The 17,677-nt window shown below is 43.0% G+C and overlaps 1 protein-coding gene across 4 annotated transcripts in view; it reads left to right on the top strand.

Annotated features, from left to right (window-relative positions):
* CRHR2 (corticotropin releasing hormone receptor 2) overlaps positions 1 to 9,004 on the top strand; it is a 159,554-nt gene extending 150,550 nt beyond the window's left edge. For all 4 annotated transcript variants that reach the window (XM_054817735.1, XM_054817734.1, XM_054817737.1 and 1 more), the window contains one exon: positions 7,831 to 9,004. In XM_054817735.1, the coding sequence (XP_054673710.1) occupies positions 7,831 to 7,971 (141 nt within the window). In that variant the 3' untranslated portion in view covers positions 7,972 to 9,004. The remainder of the gene's footprint in view (positions 1 to 7,830) is intronic.
* The last annotated feature ends 8,673 nt before the right edge of the window (positions 9,005 to 17,677 follow it).

Here is a 17,677-nt window from a genome sequence, read left to right as displayed (position 1 = left end):
TGAAAAAAATCCTAGTGAGCATGTTTAAGCACTAGAAGAGAGGCCCAGAGGTGCTTTGAGATCTCTGGCCTTGGACGTACTCAAAATGACTGGATAAGGCCCTGACATAATTTCAAAACTGAATATAATTTCTATGCTGGACTTCCTTTGATCATGCTGTTAGGCCAGAGGCCTTCTGAGGACCTTTCCAACCTTAATTATTGTATAATTCATGAAACTTATGTCTATAATAAGGTGGCTGTCATTCATTTCTAACCACGTCCTGAAGGGGTACATAACTAGCAAGGCCTGTGTCTGAAAACATCATGCACAGCATGAATTCTTAGCTGAAACAGGTCTCACATTCCAGTATTATCTGGTCAATATCGATAATCATCTATGAATTAACATTTAAAATGGAAAGCAATTAGCTGACTTAGGGAGAAACCATAACCAGAGAGGAATAGAACAGGTTACTTCGTTAGATGGCACTGTAAATTATTCTCACAACAAGGTGCAAGGCAAAGATAAATATGTTTAATTTTTTGTGTGTTGACCCTTTACCCAGACACCATCTGTCTCTCAAAATCTATTAAGCTCAAAGTGGCTTACTTTGATCTGCTCATCTTGGGAGGCTATTCATTGTAATTGCCAGCTATGAATCACCACCTAAATGGTTAGTCATCCACCTGCCCATCAATCTAAGCAGACTTCACATTAATCATTCTGAACCCAAAGGACATGTATTAAGCGTTCCTTCAAATCACTGAATAAATATGAATAGGGAGGGTGGACTAGAGGGCTAAAGTTTAATTCCATCTCCCACAGTGATTGCTTTCTGAGCAAAGGTGCCCAACAGTGTGAGTATGAGTACTACTCCTAAATGCCTCTGAGGATGCCTGGTCAATATTGAGTCAACAGAAGGGATCAAACCTGCCCTTTGGGACCACCAGGCAGCAGTTCATTACAGGACTGCGGTCCCCTCCCAGTGCCCATCTCCCACAGCCAGGTGTGTTCTGGTACAAAGTCACCTTCATTGCTGTGACTCCAGTAGGTCTCTTCAGACTGGAGTCTGGCCAGAGAGAGTAAAATGAGAAGTCCAGGCATGGTGGAAGGTAGCAACTGGTCTGAGGGTCCTTCCCCGCCCCATTTTTCTTTTCACTACACCACTGCTGTTGTGAGCGTGACTCCAGAGCACTCCACAACAAAATCACAAAGGCTTGAGGTGGGCTGACTGCATTCATGGTCTCCCTCTCTAGTGGTTAGTTCTGGTCCTTTGTGGCCCAGAAGAAAGGAGGAGCATTTGCCACCACCCCAAAATGTGTGGCAAATCTTTAGAACTAGTCAGAACTGTTCTAGCTTCTCAAACAGTTACATACGATAACAAAATTGCACTGCTGTGATCTTAGAAATAAAACTTCGACATCCCAGTCTGGCAGGTGCTGCAAAACTATCCACCTGTTACCAGGTTGTATGGAACTGCTGCCAAAGACTCTGGAAAAAAAAAAAATTGAATTGCAAACTAATTAAGCAGGCTACATTTTTAGGGATAAAAAGAAACTTAATTGTGTTACATAAAATAGTGGTGTGATATAGGCTATTTGGGGGAAAAAAAAAAAAAAGAAAAAGAAAAAGTTCCACCTGAGCTTCATTTTTGTTTCTTTTGAGACTTGCAAATTGTTTTGGCTACATCTCTCCCCTACCTTAGGAGGATTTAACACCAATAATGGTATCTTTATAGAGATACTTGGTTCATTTTTTTGCCTAATGGTAACATGACCATCTTTGGCCTGAGAGGCTGGGTCTACTGGGTGCCTTGTAAAGCCGTACCAATAGGGTGAGAGGTGACTGTAGGACATATGTATAGTTGCTCAGTGATGTATTTTTTATTTAGAAAAAATAGATAAAGACTCACTTCTGTCTCTCTGAGAGTGTTAGCGTTCCTCATCTGCGTATCCCCGTGTCTGTCAGTCCGGTGGGCTCTGTGCTTAGGCCGTTCTGTTTTTTGCTTCCATTCAGGACTGCACTTAATCCTTCCAAGGATCTGAAGGGGCTTGACCCATAGGCTTCTTCAGCATTTATTATTAAATCCAGCATTTACTGTCCCTCCTCCCTTCAGGGGCATCCTAATACTTTGGAAAACTTTCAAGGTATCATGTAAGGCATCACCCTACATTAGTTCAAGTTCTGTTATGCAATGGATGGGATTTATCCCCCTAACAGTAGACATCTAATACATACACATAGGCAGCTGACCTGATAACCCTCCATTTCATGTATAGGCAATGATTCACCCAAATGAGTGTAGATTTCAACAGACCTATTTTAGTTGTTTGTTTTTGATGAACTGTTGCCAATACCTTACGGCCTTTCCTATGTCTTTGCTGGATACAAAGAGAGAGCAGGGCTTCAGAAACTTCATGAAGTGGATTACACTGCAGGGTCAGACACAGAGAGACCAGTGTCTTGAAATTTGAAGTCTGCATAGCCAGTTCCCTTTTGCTGATCTGGACATTGCTTGAAAGTCCCTCTTGCTCATCTGTAGTTTACAATACGATTGAATATATCTTCATCAACTTTTCCACAATTTGCACCGCCACTCCTAACCAAAGATGTTTAAAGTCCGAAGTTATTCTCCAGTTACCTCCAACTGCAGCACAAGGATCTGAAGCATGGTACAAAGGTGCTTAAGTGTAGGTGGAACTTGAATTCATCACTGAAACCTATTTTCATTGAGCAAAAATCGGTCTGTTTCAAAGGCCAGTGAGATCTAGATAAACCTTTTTCATTTTTTTTATGTACTTTTGGATCAGGTTTTCTGAGTAAAAAGTTGCATATGAGCAAAGCAAGAACTTAATTAGGGTTACGTAGTTACAGACTACTGAACACCATGATTACTCTAGAGTCAGAGAGTACCTGTTGTCCCTCTGCCCCTCACTTGTTAACACTTTCATGTGAGAGATGTTCTCTAGGGACAGACTATGGCAGTGTCCCAGCAGTCTTACTTCCATCTTCCATTACAGCTCATTTAATCCTACTCTTCTTGTCAGACCCTTCCTTTTTACCTACATCTACTATTATACTTTAGTATTATGTCAAGAAGCGCCAAGTGAATGGGCCCCTTTGTTCTAAGCACTGTGTAAATGGATCAAGCTTTATTCCTCTCTGCTAATAAAACATGACATTCCTTCCAAAAACTGATTTTTAATGTTGCTAAAGGCTCTTTCTTCAGCTCATTTCTAATTGATGGCTGCAAGAAATCAGCCAGCAGCCAGTGTCTAGCATAAGTAATAGCAATACAAAGTTGATGTCTGTTTTATCAAAAGGAAGACATCTCTGCATGTTTTCATCCTTCTCTCCATCTCTTTCATTATTTTTGTTGTTCTGAGGAGGAGAAGAGGTTTTTTACAATTTTTATGAACAGATGTGGTGAAAAGGGTAATTCTGAGACAGTAAATCTGCAAGAAAAAGACTGACACAGACAACTCTGTGCTGAGTAGTACGGATAAACTTTGTCATCTCAAGCAACTAAAGTTACATAGAGGTGAAGCTGATAATTTGTATTCCTGAGACTCTTTGTTAAGCTTTAACCACTGATGATAGCCTGTACACATCTTGGGGCTATTACAGGCAAGTGCTGTTAATTGCAGGTCATAGATGTGCTAATGCTGACTCTAGGACATGGTACAGACTCTACAAATGCTTAGGATAGAGTTGCTCTCACGGAGATTAACAACCAGGTTTGAAGTTGCTATTTTGCTTTATTTTTTTCTATTACTCTTCCGCTGTGTAAATAGCTTTTTCTGGTGTCTTTTTTAACATGTCATTATAGCAGTCACAGCCAGTTTTCTTCTTTTCTTTTCTGACCCAAAGTTAAACTAGCATTTTGTTTCTGAGTTCAACTGTAGAGATAAATTTGAGCTTAACCTTTTCTGCTTGCGCTCTAGTCACATCCTAATTGCAGTGAATTATTCTGTCATTAAGAAATGCTTTGCACTCACCTCTGTAAGTGCAGACTCTATTTCCATGTGCCCAGTCCATGAGGAATGGCTCCAGCTGTACAAGAAGACAGCACTTTTGTTACTACTTTTTATCCTCTCTCAAAGCTTGTAACCAAACCATATCATAAAAGCCATTTGGATAACTGCTTGTTTAGACTCACGTCTTTATCTCCAGGTGGCTCTTTTTGACTTGATTGGTTCGAAGCTCAAATGATAAATCTAATCTGGCTTCACTGGCTGAGTAAGTATCTGTTCACACAAGTTGCTCAGGAACACAAAAAGCCTATCAGGTGACTCCCCCTTTCCATGACCCCGTGAAATGCTGCTGCAGGAGTAGCTGGGATACATGAATTCGCAGAACTGCCAGTCTGCCATTAATGTCTTTAGTAAGACTGAGATTTATTCTCTGGTTTTGCACCAGAGATGAAGACATTCACGTCTTTGACGGACTTAGGTAGATCACAGGGTCCCTGTAAAAGGGTGAATTTCCCTCCAACAGAAAGAGGAGAAACTTTTTCTAGCAATATCTCAGCATTTGGCGACCTCTGGGGAGAAATGAGCATTCAAGAGGCAACATCCCTCTGCAGAACAAGTCCTGTGTTCTTCATGGGACAATTTCAGGACACTGGTTACCCCTCTGACACTTTACATGTTACTTATACCATTTGCCTGAGATGCCCAACATTTAGCTAAGCTAGATTTATACTCAGAGGAGCAAGATGGAGCAAGGACTTATTCATTCCACATATCTGAGTCACCTTAGGGGAATCAGCTCTCTTTCTCCATTGTCTATACTGAAAGCATAAATAATTGGCCAAGACTAGATATCAAGCTTTCAGATGAGATGCATCCGCCCCTTGTATGTACTCTGCCTGGCACATGTATTTGCCTTTGGGTGTGTATTATCTGCACCCTTCAGTCCAGAATCAGAAATAAATATCCCTTGGCCACTCCAGGTAGAACCGCGATAGGTTTGCAAACATTGGGCATCCAGGAAGGTGCAACACCACGACACATCTTCTTTCCACTGTTTCTCGTGTTTTAACAGGAGGGTTCAGTGAGCCAGTGGGTTCAGTTTGATGATACAGTGAAAGTCAGCAGTCCAGGCTGGCTTCTACTGTAGTAGTATACGGCTGAGTCAGCCCATCCTGACTCTGGCTATCTCATATAACTATGTCATTTAACTCATTTTGTAAACTGATCAAACCCCAACTTGAAACTAGTGGAGGTGTGTTATACCTACTATTTCATAATGAAAGGCTCTTCCAGAAATCCCCTGCACTGTTGTGTTTAACCACATTATTCTCATTCTCATTGCATATTTATTCATGATGATTACATGCCTCTTGGCAGTGCTGTCTTTTGACTTCAATCCTTTTTTCACTTGTATATTCACTCTTCCCCTTCTCCATGCAAGCAGTCCTATCACCTCACAGCCTTTATTTTTCTAGGATCTGTCCCACCTATGAAGTGTAAAACCCATTATTTTATATTGAAACAAATCATTGATTCAAAATCAGAAGAAAGAAATCCAGTGTGGCACTCCTCTCACTATAAACATCTGCACCTGCTCGTCTTAAGTATCAGATCAAGCAGCACAGATCACACACAGTAAAGAAAACAAGCAAAGAAAGAGATCCTCGGGTCCATTTTGCCCAATCTGCACCTTCTAGAAGGGCTCTGATAGAAAAGCAAGATTTCCAGCTTCAGGATTCCCTTGACAAGACACCAAAGAGGTCAATTGCAAAACTGTTTTCCAAGTTAATACTCACAAACCTGAAATGGGGTGTATTTCATGGACAAAGCTGGTGATGAAAAGGGATTGTTAGATTGTTAGGTGACAGACCACAACAGTGCAGAGTTTCTAAGTAGTAGTGCTACAGACTATGGGTCTGTCTAAGTCCCTGAAGGCCCATCAAGAAATGGGACGACTGAAACCATCGAGAGAAGGTGTGCAGATCCCATGTCCTCCTTATGAACTGTTGTATGTTTTAACTATCAGGCCATCATTCCTGTTCATCTAGGACATCTAATACTGACAGTGTGTGGTTCGGATGGGAAATACCTCTGCTACTAGAGCTCATCAGGTCATTTGAGCATCTGTTAGCATGTTGGAGCTGAAGTGGGTTGGGGAGCGTGTGTTCCTCATGTTTTGAGTAGACTTCACACTGCACCTGAAGAGAGGCCCCAAGTTTTAAAAGAAGTGGGGAAAAGCAGTGGCTGTGCACCTTTGGACAGTTTGTTTCAACACCATCTTCCCTGCAATCCCAGTGGTGATTACAGATACACTCAGGATGGCTGTGATCTACCTCAGGTGCTGATAGCTGAGAAGCTGTGTCAGCATGGGTTTCACACAGGCTGTGCAAGCACATCCCAGGCATTGTACAGTTGCCATGGTAGCTGATCCACGTTGAGGTCTACTCTACAACAACATCACTGCTATTAATACCTGAGATTTAGCTTGCCGGTGGTAAAATGGGGATGAGAGCACTCCTTTACTTTTGAGGGATGCAGTGAAGATAAGTGCATTAAAGATTGAAAACCATTGAGTGTAAGATATCAATATTGTCTAAACTTAGCTAAATTTATAATCCAGACATCTAAAGCAGAGATAGTTGTCTAGACTCATTTGATAACTAATGAAAAGAAATAGGTATTTTTCATCTGACCACAGTATCTGGCCTACTTTGGACATCTACTTTAGGAGGAGATGAATCATACCCTTTGACCATATTGACTGGTTTGCTCTTGGTCAGGAAGAGAACTATGGGTCATTAGCTGGGGTGTAACGTCTACATTATATTATTTATAACCCCACTTTCTAAACAAGTGTAGTTTTGGCAAAGGAGGCCCTGGCTTGATATAGAGGTTGTATGTAAAAATGCTCTTTTTTCAAAGTTGACTGGATTTCATGTTGGCAGAAGATTGTCAACATCCTTTCCAAGTGTTATGAGTACAATTACCCATTGACTGTACAAGAAGCTGGGCCCAGATTCACCTCACCTGATTTTACAGACTTACCTAGCTGCCTAGGTTAGGGCTCTGAATTGCTCTTGTCTCTACGGTAAGCAGAGATCAACAAGAATGTCCAGAAATTGGTCTGAATGCTTCATTTCCGCTTCTGACTTTTAGTCTTCTGTGCTAGTGATTTGGCAGGAGTTAATGACACTCGTATGTTAGGAGTATGTCAAGCTTTCCTGCCCATAGTGTTTGAGGCTACGGTTCCTGTCACCTTTCTCTTGCTTATCTACATTATATTTGAGCTAGAGCTCCTGGGCTCTCTGGTCCATGCCAAAAATTACGCACTTAAAGTTCAAAATTCATCTGGCCTATTTGTAAGCATCTTCTTGAGGGTGACCTTCTGTTTACTGTAAAGTAGCTCTCCACTGCCTGTACAAGATGCTCACAGGGATTAGGTCAGGTATGTCTGTGTTGTACACACCAGTGTTTAGTTAGATGACCTGTGATTCCCCTTCATATACAAGGGAAGCAGAGGCAACTACAGCCCCTGTCATAGGTCTCTCTAAGAGCTCCATCAGGTGCATCCATCTTGAGGGCTTGATTCAGTTGCATAAGCTTAGGTATTTATTGCCATTTCAAATGCTCTGGGGTATTTAAGACATCAGATGTGAGACGTGAGATATGTGAAATCCGTGCTTTTCCCAGAGTATAGTACCCAAGAGAATATCAAGTGAAGTAGATGCCCATGTTTAGGCAGCTGAATCAAGCCCTGCATATTTCAGTGTCTTGGCACATACCATCATTTGTCTCGGTGCTCTCTAGTGTCCCTGTAGAGAGGACACCTGAATATTCTAAGTATTCATGTTTTTTCCTTTTTTTTTTTCACCAGGTCCGTTCTGCTGCCAGGAAAAGATGGCACCGCTGGCAAGACCATCACTCCCTCCGAGTGCGTGTGGCACGTGCCATGTCTATCCCCACCTCTCCGACACGAATCAGCTTCCATAGCATCAAACAGACCGCAGCCGTGTGATATGCCCCACACATACACGCACCACCTGTGGCCTTCAGGGTTCTTCTTTCTTCACTCTCCCCAAGCCCCGTTCTTCAAACTTCCTTCCTTTATTCTGCACTGCTCTCTTTTGCAATGAGGTGCCCATCATATTTTTGTGGACTGTCATCTCTCATATTTGTGATGCTGCTTTAAGGCAACCAAGCAAAAGCCTCTTGGAGTAGGTGGTGGTGAAGCAGATTCAAACAAGAGATAGATTCTACACTGACTGCACTTTGTGGAAGTTCACAATACAAAGTCTAAAACAGCACACTGGCAGGAACAATCCATTTTTTTCTCTTTTTTTTTTTTTTGTTGTTTTTCCCTTCCGTGTTGTGGTGAACAAAGACTATTTTTAATATACTGCCCGTCTCACCCTGTACATTGATACCCAATGATTTCAACGGTTTGGTGTGTAGATAGCCCGTCTCTTTCTTGGTTCTTTGTAAAAAATTCTTCTCTGCAGAACTGTCATTTGAGAACATGTGGCAGCAAGAAAAAGAGCATCTGAGAGGTGGTGTGAGGAATCTGAATTTATCTACCTTCCCCATTTCTCCCTTTGATAGACTGGGAGCTGGCCAGGGCATCGCTGGACTGTTTAACACAGGGTACTTTGCCTTGCAAGAACCATGCCCTGTTCATACACAAAATTTTGAAAAGGACAGCGATATTTCTATATAGCTGTAAAAATTATCCTTATTCCTCTTAGCTCCATGCTTTCAATGCAATGTATGTAGCCTTTGGAAAGTCTTTGTTTTTTTTCAGCTGTGAGGATTGGGGTGGGGAAGGACAACAGAATATGTTTTCTGGGTTTAAAAAATATAAAAGGGAAGCACTGTAAAAATAATAATGAAGAGGATGTTTGCATTATAAGAATAGTGCTACATGTTGCACAACGATTATCTATTCAGCATTTTGAACTAGAGCAGATGTATCTACTAGGCTTTTTATGTGATGTTCAAAAATACTGTATATTTTCAATAATAAACACTACTCTGGGTTGGTTTCAATAAAACCCAGCATCATTTTCTTTACTCTGGGAAGGACGAGGACACCTAACTTGAGAGTGGTTTTGTATCTGAGATCAGAGAAAGAAATCCTGTTTTGTTTGATGATGAGCCAATAAGAAGAATAACCACATGATTAAATCTGAGCAAGAGGGCATTTAAATGCAAGATGAATTGTCTTCCTTCTCAGCTCATGGTGTTACACTGGATCCCTGTCCTTCTGCACTCTTCTTCCCTCTGTTGGGCTTCTTTGCAACAGCAGAAAGAAAAAAGCAAGTTGTGCAATATATTCTCCATCACCTGTATCTCACCAGTGCTGCAGTAATTTGCTGTTTCCACTTTAGCATGCTTGTTCTGAATTTTCTTCACATGTTTTAGAGGTCTTTCCAGCGCAAGCTGGATTTAAATCCCCAGATTTAAATTGGTCTCTCTCTAGTTTTCAAGGCTACACAGGGCTGGAAAATATCTTGGAAGACACTGATGTTAGTCCCCTGCTTTTGGAGGCATCCTGTCCTAACAGCTCAATCACATTCATCTTTGAACTGATTGGCAATGCACAGCAAATTTAAATTTACAAATTAAAATTTTTGTAACTTTCCCCCCTCCTATCTCTCATTTAGATTCAAGGGCCTTAATGAGATAACTGAGGGAGGAGATTTGAGATTCTGTCTAGTTAGACCTATCATCTCTGCCAAAGAGGAGGAGCAGGGAAGAATCTTCACGTAGCCTTCCATGTGGCATGCCAACTAGCGTGATAGATCCCAGTGCAGCAGAGATACAAATAAGACTGGAAATGTGCCTGCCTATGCCACTCACTGCTATCAGTGCGCTGAGTTCTGCAAAGGGATGCAAATCATCTTCATGGTAGCTGGGAAACAAAAGTGTCTGATGAGAGAGGACTGTGTCAGTGCTTTTATTCATTGCGTGCATCACAATAGCGATGCACGGCCTCCTGGCATTTTGTGTTTGAAGGGACAGATGGAGCTACAGGTTAGAAATGTGTGGTTTGAGTACCTCTGTGTTTGCTTTGTCTCCAGACCAGTCTGGGATGAAAAAAGGGATTTGCAATGCAGCAGTATCTGTCAGAAATAGCAGATTATTGTTGCTACCAGGAGTGTATTTTCACAAAAAATAAAATCCTTTTTCCAATTAATATTTGTCCAAAGCAGAGATTTTCAGTCCTTCCCACATTGCACCCTGTTGGTGGACATACAGCATCAGTGGGATACTGCTTATGTTAATTTGGAAGTGATTGCCGTGCTAACACACACACTACCTCTATTGTTTTGCCATGGAGTCTTTCTGAAGTCTGTCATGCCTGAGGTACTGACAGCCACGGCACATTTTCTCTAGAGCACTGTGATGAAAATCAAACTTGAATTTCTACTGTCAGCCCTGAAAAAGCAATAAAAATTATTTTGAGGGTTGCTTTTTTTTTGTCTTCTCAGATTGTGCAGAGCAGGGGAGAATGATGGAGGTAGATAGGTGTGTGACTCTGAACACAGCGTATCTGGGGGAGATCAAAAAGGCCAGGATTTGAGAAAAAGAAAAAGAGGCAGGGTCTAGGTTATATCAGGAAAAGTCCTAGGGGGTGACTGCTTTGTGGCAGCTAGTGGAAAGCATATAATTCACACCGGCTGAGGGTTTCCTATCTGATATTGGATACATGGGGCTCAATCCAAAGCTCCTCACATCATATGCAGTGAGCTCTAGCTTTTCTGCACACATCTGCGCTGTAGACAACCTATGGCTAGTTTGTAGGCTGCCCAACCTTGCAGTGGGCACCAAACCCCCCTGGCTGGCAACAAGAAGTGGAGTATCTGTGTCCTGGAGCTCATGTTCTGGTTTCTCTAGAGCTACAAGCTGAGGCACACAATCTGTGGGCTCCCTGCATTTGCAAGGCGGTCACCATCAGTCTATTTTCTAGGCATACATTTCAAGTCTCTGGAAGGACTTTTACTGGTGTCGGTAGAATTGGTGTCAGGCTCACACTTTCCCTCTCAGTAGCCCTTTCTGATTCCCAGTACAGAGGCAATTCCTATCTTTCACTTTCTCTCCTCCACATCAAGGAGCAGGCAGACCATAGGGCAATCAAGATCTCCTGATGAAAGCTGCCATAGAAACAGGGAGTGGAAAGCAGTGTCCATGGAAATAGTGCTTTGAAAGCTGTTTCTCTTTCCCCCAGTCTGCCAACTGATCAATATCATCTTATTGCTTCCTGAAGGTCACCTGTCTGCCTGTATCTCTTGCTTGGTTTTATTAGGTGCAGTAATACCATGACTACAAGTCAGCATAGCCCATGTTACCTGTGAAACCAACTGCCCTTCACATTTTGGTCTTGAAAAGCTAGAATTCATCCCAAGTTTTCCTCACTGCTGTGGACATGCACCCAGCTCTGAAGTACTAGTGCAATAAAGCAGCACAGCAACGCTTTCACTGGACTGGTTTCTTTCCCCTATAGTGGAGTATTTTCTTTTTCTTAACAGACACAAAACACAACTTTGTGGGCACAGCTGCATCTGCTCTTGGAGTGCTTAGCCAGAATGACTCACCATTATCCTTGTGTTGTGATGCCCTTTCTTTGTCAGATGAGTCTTCACTAGTACTGTGGGTACAGGATCATCGTAGTCATGTGTTTCTCCATGACACCTAGCACTATATAGTTCTCAGCCAGAACTGGAGTCTCAAGGCCAGTATAAATACCCAGGGTGACTCTCACTGGAAGGGGGGGCTTGTCCTGTAAATGGAGAAAAAGTACAATCTAGGCACAGGTTACTATTCTTCCAAGGACCATTCTAGTGGGACTCAGTTGACCTTATGTAGCTCTTCACAAGTCTCAGCTGGAGCTATTTCCTTCTGGGATCATTGGAGCACTGATCAATGCAGTCAATGGACTCTGAGGTATGAATCATCTGATCCTAAAATAGATGTCTACAATAGGGCAGGGGAATTGCACCCAACACCTATTTTGTCCCTTGACTATAAAGACCACCTGAGTTACTGACTTTTGTAGAGACAGACACAGTGCAAAATTTGGTGGCCTGAATCCCATGTTAGTGACATGGACTGGGATATTGTAGCCAGTAAGCAATAAGAGGGTGGTAACAAGTCCTTTTCATGCTCTTCACGAGACCTAAGGACTCCAGGTACCAGAACTGGAATTTAAGAATTGCCAGATCTGTCTAGCCCTGATCTAGATGCTGTTAGCCATGCGTCCTTCTGGTCCCATACTGTGGCTACAGAAAGAAGTTAGTCTTATCTAGACCCTGTGAACTGGACAACCAAACTTTTGAAGGACTGTGGTGTAATCCATATACCTGACTGCAAACCTATATTGTCCGGATCAAATCCAGATGTCTAGCAGGTCTAAGTAGAAAAGAAATTTGGCAGCTGAAAAAGTGAACTAATGTCTCTGGCAATAGACATTGGTGATACTTGTGTCTCTGCTGTACTGTACAGTCCTGATAGTGGAGAGCTGACTTCTGTGATCAACAACATTTGGCACATCCAAACTGGAATGACAAAATGCACACTGTTCCTCGAAACACCAGCCAAGGTAGCTGCTGATGCCATCTCAAGACATTGCACGGGATCAAGTCATGGGGCTGCTCAGAAATGAATTCATTTGTATTAAACTGTTTGGAAATCATCCCAGGAGAAAAATACCTGGGAGCAAAACAGATAAGCAAGAGCCTCCGTTTTCCCTGGGTAGCCTTTGATAAAAATGCTGGCTGAGCTGGAGGTGAGCCACACACCCTCATCTCAAGAAGACAAGCATTTCCAAATTTGGATTGGCACATGCAAGTAAGCCTATTGCTGCCTGGGAACCTAAGGCACCCTTCAGGGATCATCCCAGCTCAGACACCAAAAGCCTGGCTGGACAAAAGGGCAGGAACAGGAGCATACAGTGAAGCACTGGTCTAGGTGCACTTCTGGGCCAAGGTTCTGGGGTTTCTACAGAGAGGAGTTCCTGTCTCTGATGACAAATTTCCCAGTCAAACCTGGCTTCTTATCTCATTTTCAGCTACACTTTCACAGACTGGAGTCACGTCTCAGAGAGTTGTCTCCTCCTTGCCTTCCACACCAGCCATGTTCCCCCATGGTGTCTGGCCTCCAAAGGCATTGTCCATTTCCAAGGTTCGTGGGGGCCATGAATGATTTTCATACTGTCTTTTAATAGTGACTTAATGACTTGATGATTATTCAGGAAACTTATGAGCAGAGCTACTGAGATGATCCACAGATGTCCTGGACAGCAAAGAGGAATCCCTTGGCCGCATGTGCCCTCTCAAGAAGGTGAGACCAACTGGCTGAGGAGCAACCTTTTGGAAAAACACCCAGGGACCTTGGTGGATGCTGAAATGAACCCAAGCCAGCCATGTGGCCTGGCAGCAAAGGTGGCTAACAGCATTCTGGGCTGTTTTGAGGGAAGTGATTATTTCCCTCTACTTTGCACTCATTAGACCGCATCTAGATGCTGTGCTCAGTTTGGGGCCCCCCAGTAGGAGAAGACATTGATAAACTAGAGCAAGGTCAGCCACAGGCCACCAAGACGCTCAGGTCTGGAGTGCTTCCCATGTGCAGAGAGGCTAGAGGAGCTGGTTCAGCATGGGGAAGAGGAGACTTTGGGTAGACGTAATAACAGTCTGACAGTATCTACAAGGAGGTTACAGAGATGACAGAACCAGGCCTTTCACAATGGTGGAGGACAAGAGACAACAGACATAAGTTGAAACAAGAAAGGGCCAGATCAGATATAAGGAGACAGATTTCCTCAGGAGGACAGTCAAGCAATGGGACAGGTTGCCCAGTGAGGATGTGCAATCTCCATCGCCAGAGATTTTTCAAGACTCAGCTGGATAAAGCCCTGAGCAACCTGGTCTGTGATAATAGATGAGCCTGCTGCGAGTAGGGAGTTTGGACCACAGACCTCGTGAGGTCCCTTACAACCAGAATTATCCTGTTATCCTAGTAATAGTATTTTCAGTCATTCCACTAACACTAGGAAAGAATGAACATGAACATGTTTTGGCTGCTGTATTTTTTCAGCTGCACCTCAGGGGTCTTGGAAATATGGTCATGCCCCTTGTCTTCGAAAGAAGCTTCTTCCTTTGCTTTCTCCTGGCAGGGGTGCAAAGATGAATAAAGTCACATCTCTTTAGGTAAAACTATCTCCTTTATACATTGTGATGCCTTTTAAAGCCCCATGTCCCTTTCAACAAAATAATCATTCACAGCACAGATCTAGGATGATTCAGATGTAGCTTTTGGATCAGCAGGAAAAGTCTCAGCTATGCCAGGAAAATGGTTGTGGATATGATGGACTGACAACCTCTCTATGTGCATGCGTGTTTTTATGTTCCAGTGTATGCACATGTACATACATGTCCGATGGCAGAAGTGTATATTTGACTGTGTATCTGTGCGTGTGAAGAAAACTGGTCAAGTTACTTTTGATTTATAGCATATTCTGTAGGAAGAAAACAAGGCTTCTTGTTTTCAGTGAATGATTATGGAAATGAACATCCATGAACACTTAAGTACTTGAAACAGAATTCGTAAGAGCTCTTCCAGGAAAATGTTTGCAGTGCTGAGTATTGCAGATAATGCATATGCCAACTGGCTTGTGAGCTTTCTTTGGATCTGGACTAATTGCTTCCTTCTGAAACTATTGAAATCTTTTCACCCTTCTCCTTTGCAATAAATCTCCAGTCCCAGCTTGCAGTAGAGATGACAGATTGCCTCCTCCTGACTATTCCTTGGAGGAGTCAGCGATGCTGCACTGCAGTTCCTTGGATGTAGGGATATCAGCTTAGGGATACAGAGGAATCACTATGGAGACTTGTATCAGACAGCAAATTCCATTTTAAATGCATGGTTTTATAGCCTCCTCTGTCATTTTTTGCTTCCAGACTGAGCTCCAACCCTCAGGAGATACCAGTAAAAATTCCCTGCATCTGACACACTAAGTATCAGTATCAACCATTCCGGTGGAGCACACATGGACAGTGCTGGCCACTAGACCACAGTAGCACAGTTTTCAAGACTAAAATGTCAAAGCCCAAGGAAAGAACATAATGAAGATTTTTGATTCTTAACAATGACCTGGAAAACCTGGCAGCAGTCTGTTGGAGGATGAGGAAAAGAGAGAGACACGAGACCAAGACCACCTTTATGCTGGAAGAAGGAAGGATGTGCCTCCAGGGCATCGAGGTCAGTATGGCTTAAATACCAGAGGGAGAAAAAGGGAACCTGACCCTGTGGTCAGGTGGAGGTCCAATTTCAGGTGAGGGTCACAAGGATGAACAAAGCAAATAAGCAATGTCCACTGCAGAACTCTTTGCAGAGGGGGGAAATGCTCAAGGAACTCCAAGGAGAGGCTGTGCCAAGGCTTCTCCTCAGAGTAAGGTCATTTTTTGCTGACTCTTCAATGCAGCATCCTGAGGTGAGCAAGTATGAGAAAGAAGATTTTGGACATCCTTCAAAGCCTCACACCTGAACAGAAACTAAACTCATTGAAGCTCCCACATGTCTCCAGAAGATCTCCTTTCCTGCCAGATCTGGAGGAGCTGGAAGCAAGTCCCTCTTAACCCCTTTTCCACTATGAACATGTTAGTACTGACTAACAGGGCGATGCCCTGGATGATTTTCTAAGTATTGCCCATTTAATAGATAAGTCTTGCAGCAGGCTGTTTTGGGGATGGATCATCAGTTGGTTTGGGATGAGGCAAATGGTGCTGTTTTCCTGGCTGCCTCTTGCAGAAAGATTTCCTTCAGAGCATTGAGACAACTTTTCTGTCCCCAACACTGACCATTTGGCTGCAGTGTGCACGAAGATGGATATGTTCATGACACCTCGAAGGAAAGAGGAATTTGCATGGCACGAGCAAAATGAGAGGGCAGGAATAGCACAGCTATGGTACGTAGTACATAGCTACAACTTCCAGCAGTGCTCATCACCTTGGCTACGTATCACACCATCAGTAATGCGCTCTGCAATGTGAGAAGGTGTGTGTTTTGATGCTGGGGCTGAGTCACTCAGGACAGTGAGGAGCAGGAGGCTTGTCAGAGAGGAGTTGCAAAGGGGTGTAGCAAGCTTCTCACCACTCTGGTATCTGGTCAACCTCACTGTTTCTGCAGTGTTGATATCTACTTCTGCAGACAGCCACCACAAGGCTTTCCTTTTAGTCTATGGAGAGAAACAAAGCACTTTTGGGATTACAGTCCTCTGAGTTCCCCTGCCCAGAAAGTGGTATTTCCCTATGTGGAAAGGATATTGTAGGTTCAGGAATGTGAAGGCTTCGCATAAATCCTTCAAATTTTCATAGACTGATTCACTTTATTCCCTTTCTTATTTAATGCCATAGAGCTGGAAGATAACAAGCATCTCAGGAGAAACTTTTGGAAAAAGTTTCTATAAATTGTGTACTGATGGCAAAATATGTAGTTAAAAGAAAAACATTCATCATCTGGATAGTCCTGTTGGATTCTACATGGGTTTCTTAAGTTTCTCTCTGCTACTAAGTGTTGTAGAAAGAAAATATTTCTGATTAGTATAATAGTGTTATAGTGACCTTAAGCTACGAGAAGCCAAAGCTTTAAAAAAGAACTCATAAAACTTTAATGAGTTTCCCAGATGCTAACGAGCAAGCCAGCTTCCATGAAAGGTATCTGCGCTCAGCAGTCTCCAAAGGCTGTGAAATGAACTCTCCGACCCTTTTGACACATCTTTCCTCTGCGCTCCCAGGCTGCAAGGGGTCATGTCAAAGGCTGAACCAATTAATTGCACTCTGGATATTGGCATATGTCACATGAGTGATTCAGTCTTCTGAGGTAGAAAAATGACAAATTATAAAGCTGCTGGCAAGGTCATAAGAAACAACACCAGCACCCTGCAGGGATGCTTTCCTCAGGGTCCAGCAGTATTGTGTTGATTATTGGCACAGTGGCTAATGAGCTGCCCCATCCAGGCTGAGCAGGGAATAGTGGTTAATCTGGGTCATCCCAATCCTGGCCAGTCACATCCAGCCTGAAAGCACATTTAGACAGCAGAAACTTCTGAATGTCCTTCAACTGGCTTGCCTGTGATTTAGTAGTTGACTGCTTTTGACCTTTGGGATGCTCAGTGATTGCTGACTTACAGCTCAACAGTTCAGCCAGAGGCTGACTGATCAGCTGTCGTGTCAACCGGTGGGTCCTGACACATTAACTGATCACCTCCAGTATCTGAAAGAGAGATTGCTTCTTCCTAGTACAAGGATGAGGCAACATCTTAGCCGACTCAGGAGCAATATGCAACCACGGTAATGAAGGCCACGAGGTCAGCCCAACTGCTTGTTTGTGAAATCTGGTGATTGTCATGAGTTTTTATCTCCCAGGGATCCCTGCAAGTGTCCTTGCTGAGATTGGCCTCAAGTCCGTAAATGTGTGCAGGTATTTCAGATAAGTCAAGTCTAGAGTAGCCTTTCTTTGACAGAAGGGTTACACAACCTTTTGGGGCAAAAAAACCCCAAACACAAATCTAGTCATCCTGTGCTGGTTTGCTGCAATAACAATACTCAAGTGAAAGTTGGAGTCCACTGAATATCTAGTGATGTCTTTTATTAGCCTTCAACTTGTTTGCATGTATGTTTAGGAGCATGCATGGGGGTTTTTATCCTGCTTATGTCTTCTGGCTAAAG

Source organism: Grus americana, chromosome 2 (genome assembly GCF_028858705.1).
Source record: "Grus americana isolate bGruAme1 chromosome 2, bGruAme1.mat, whole genome shotgun sequence".
NCBI lineage: Eukaryota > Metazoa > Chordata > Aves > Gruiformes > Gruidae > Grus > Grus americana.
Note: the sequence above shows the minus strand (reverse complement) of the source record. Positions and strands in the feature narration are given on the sequence as shown.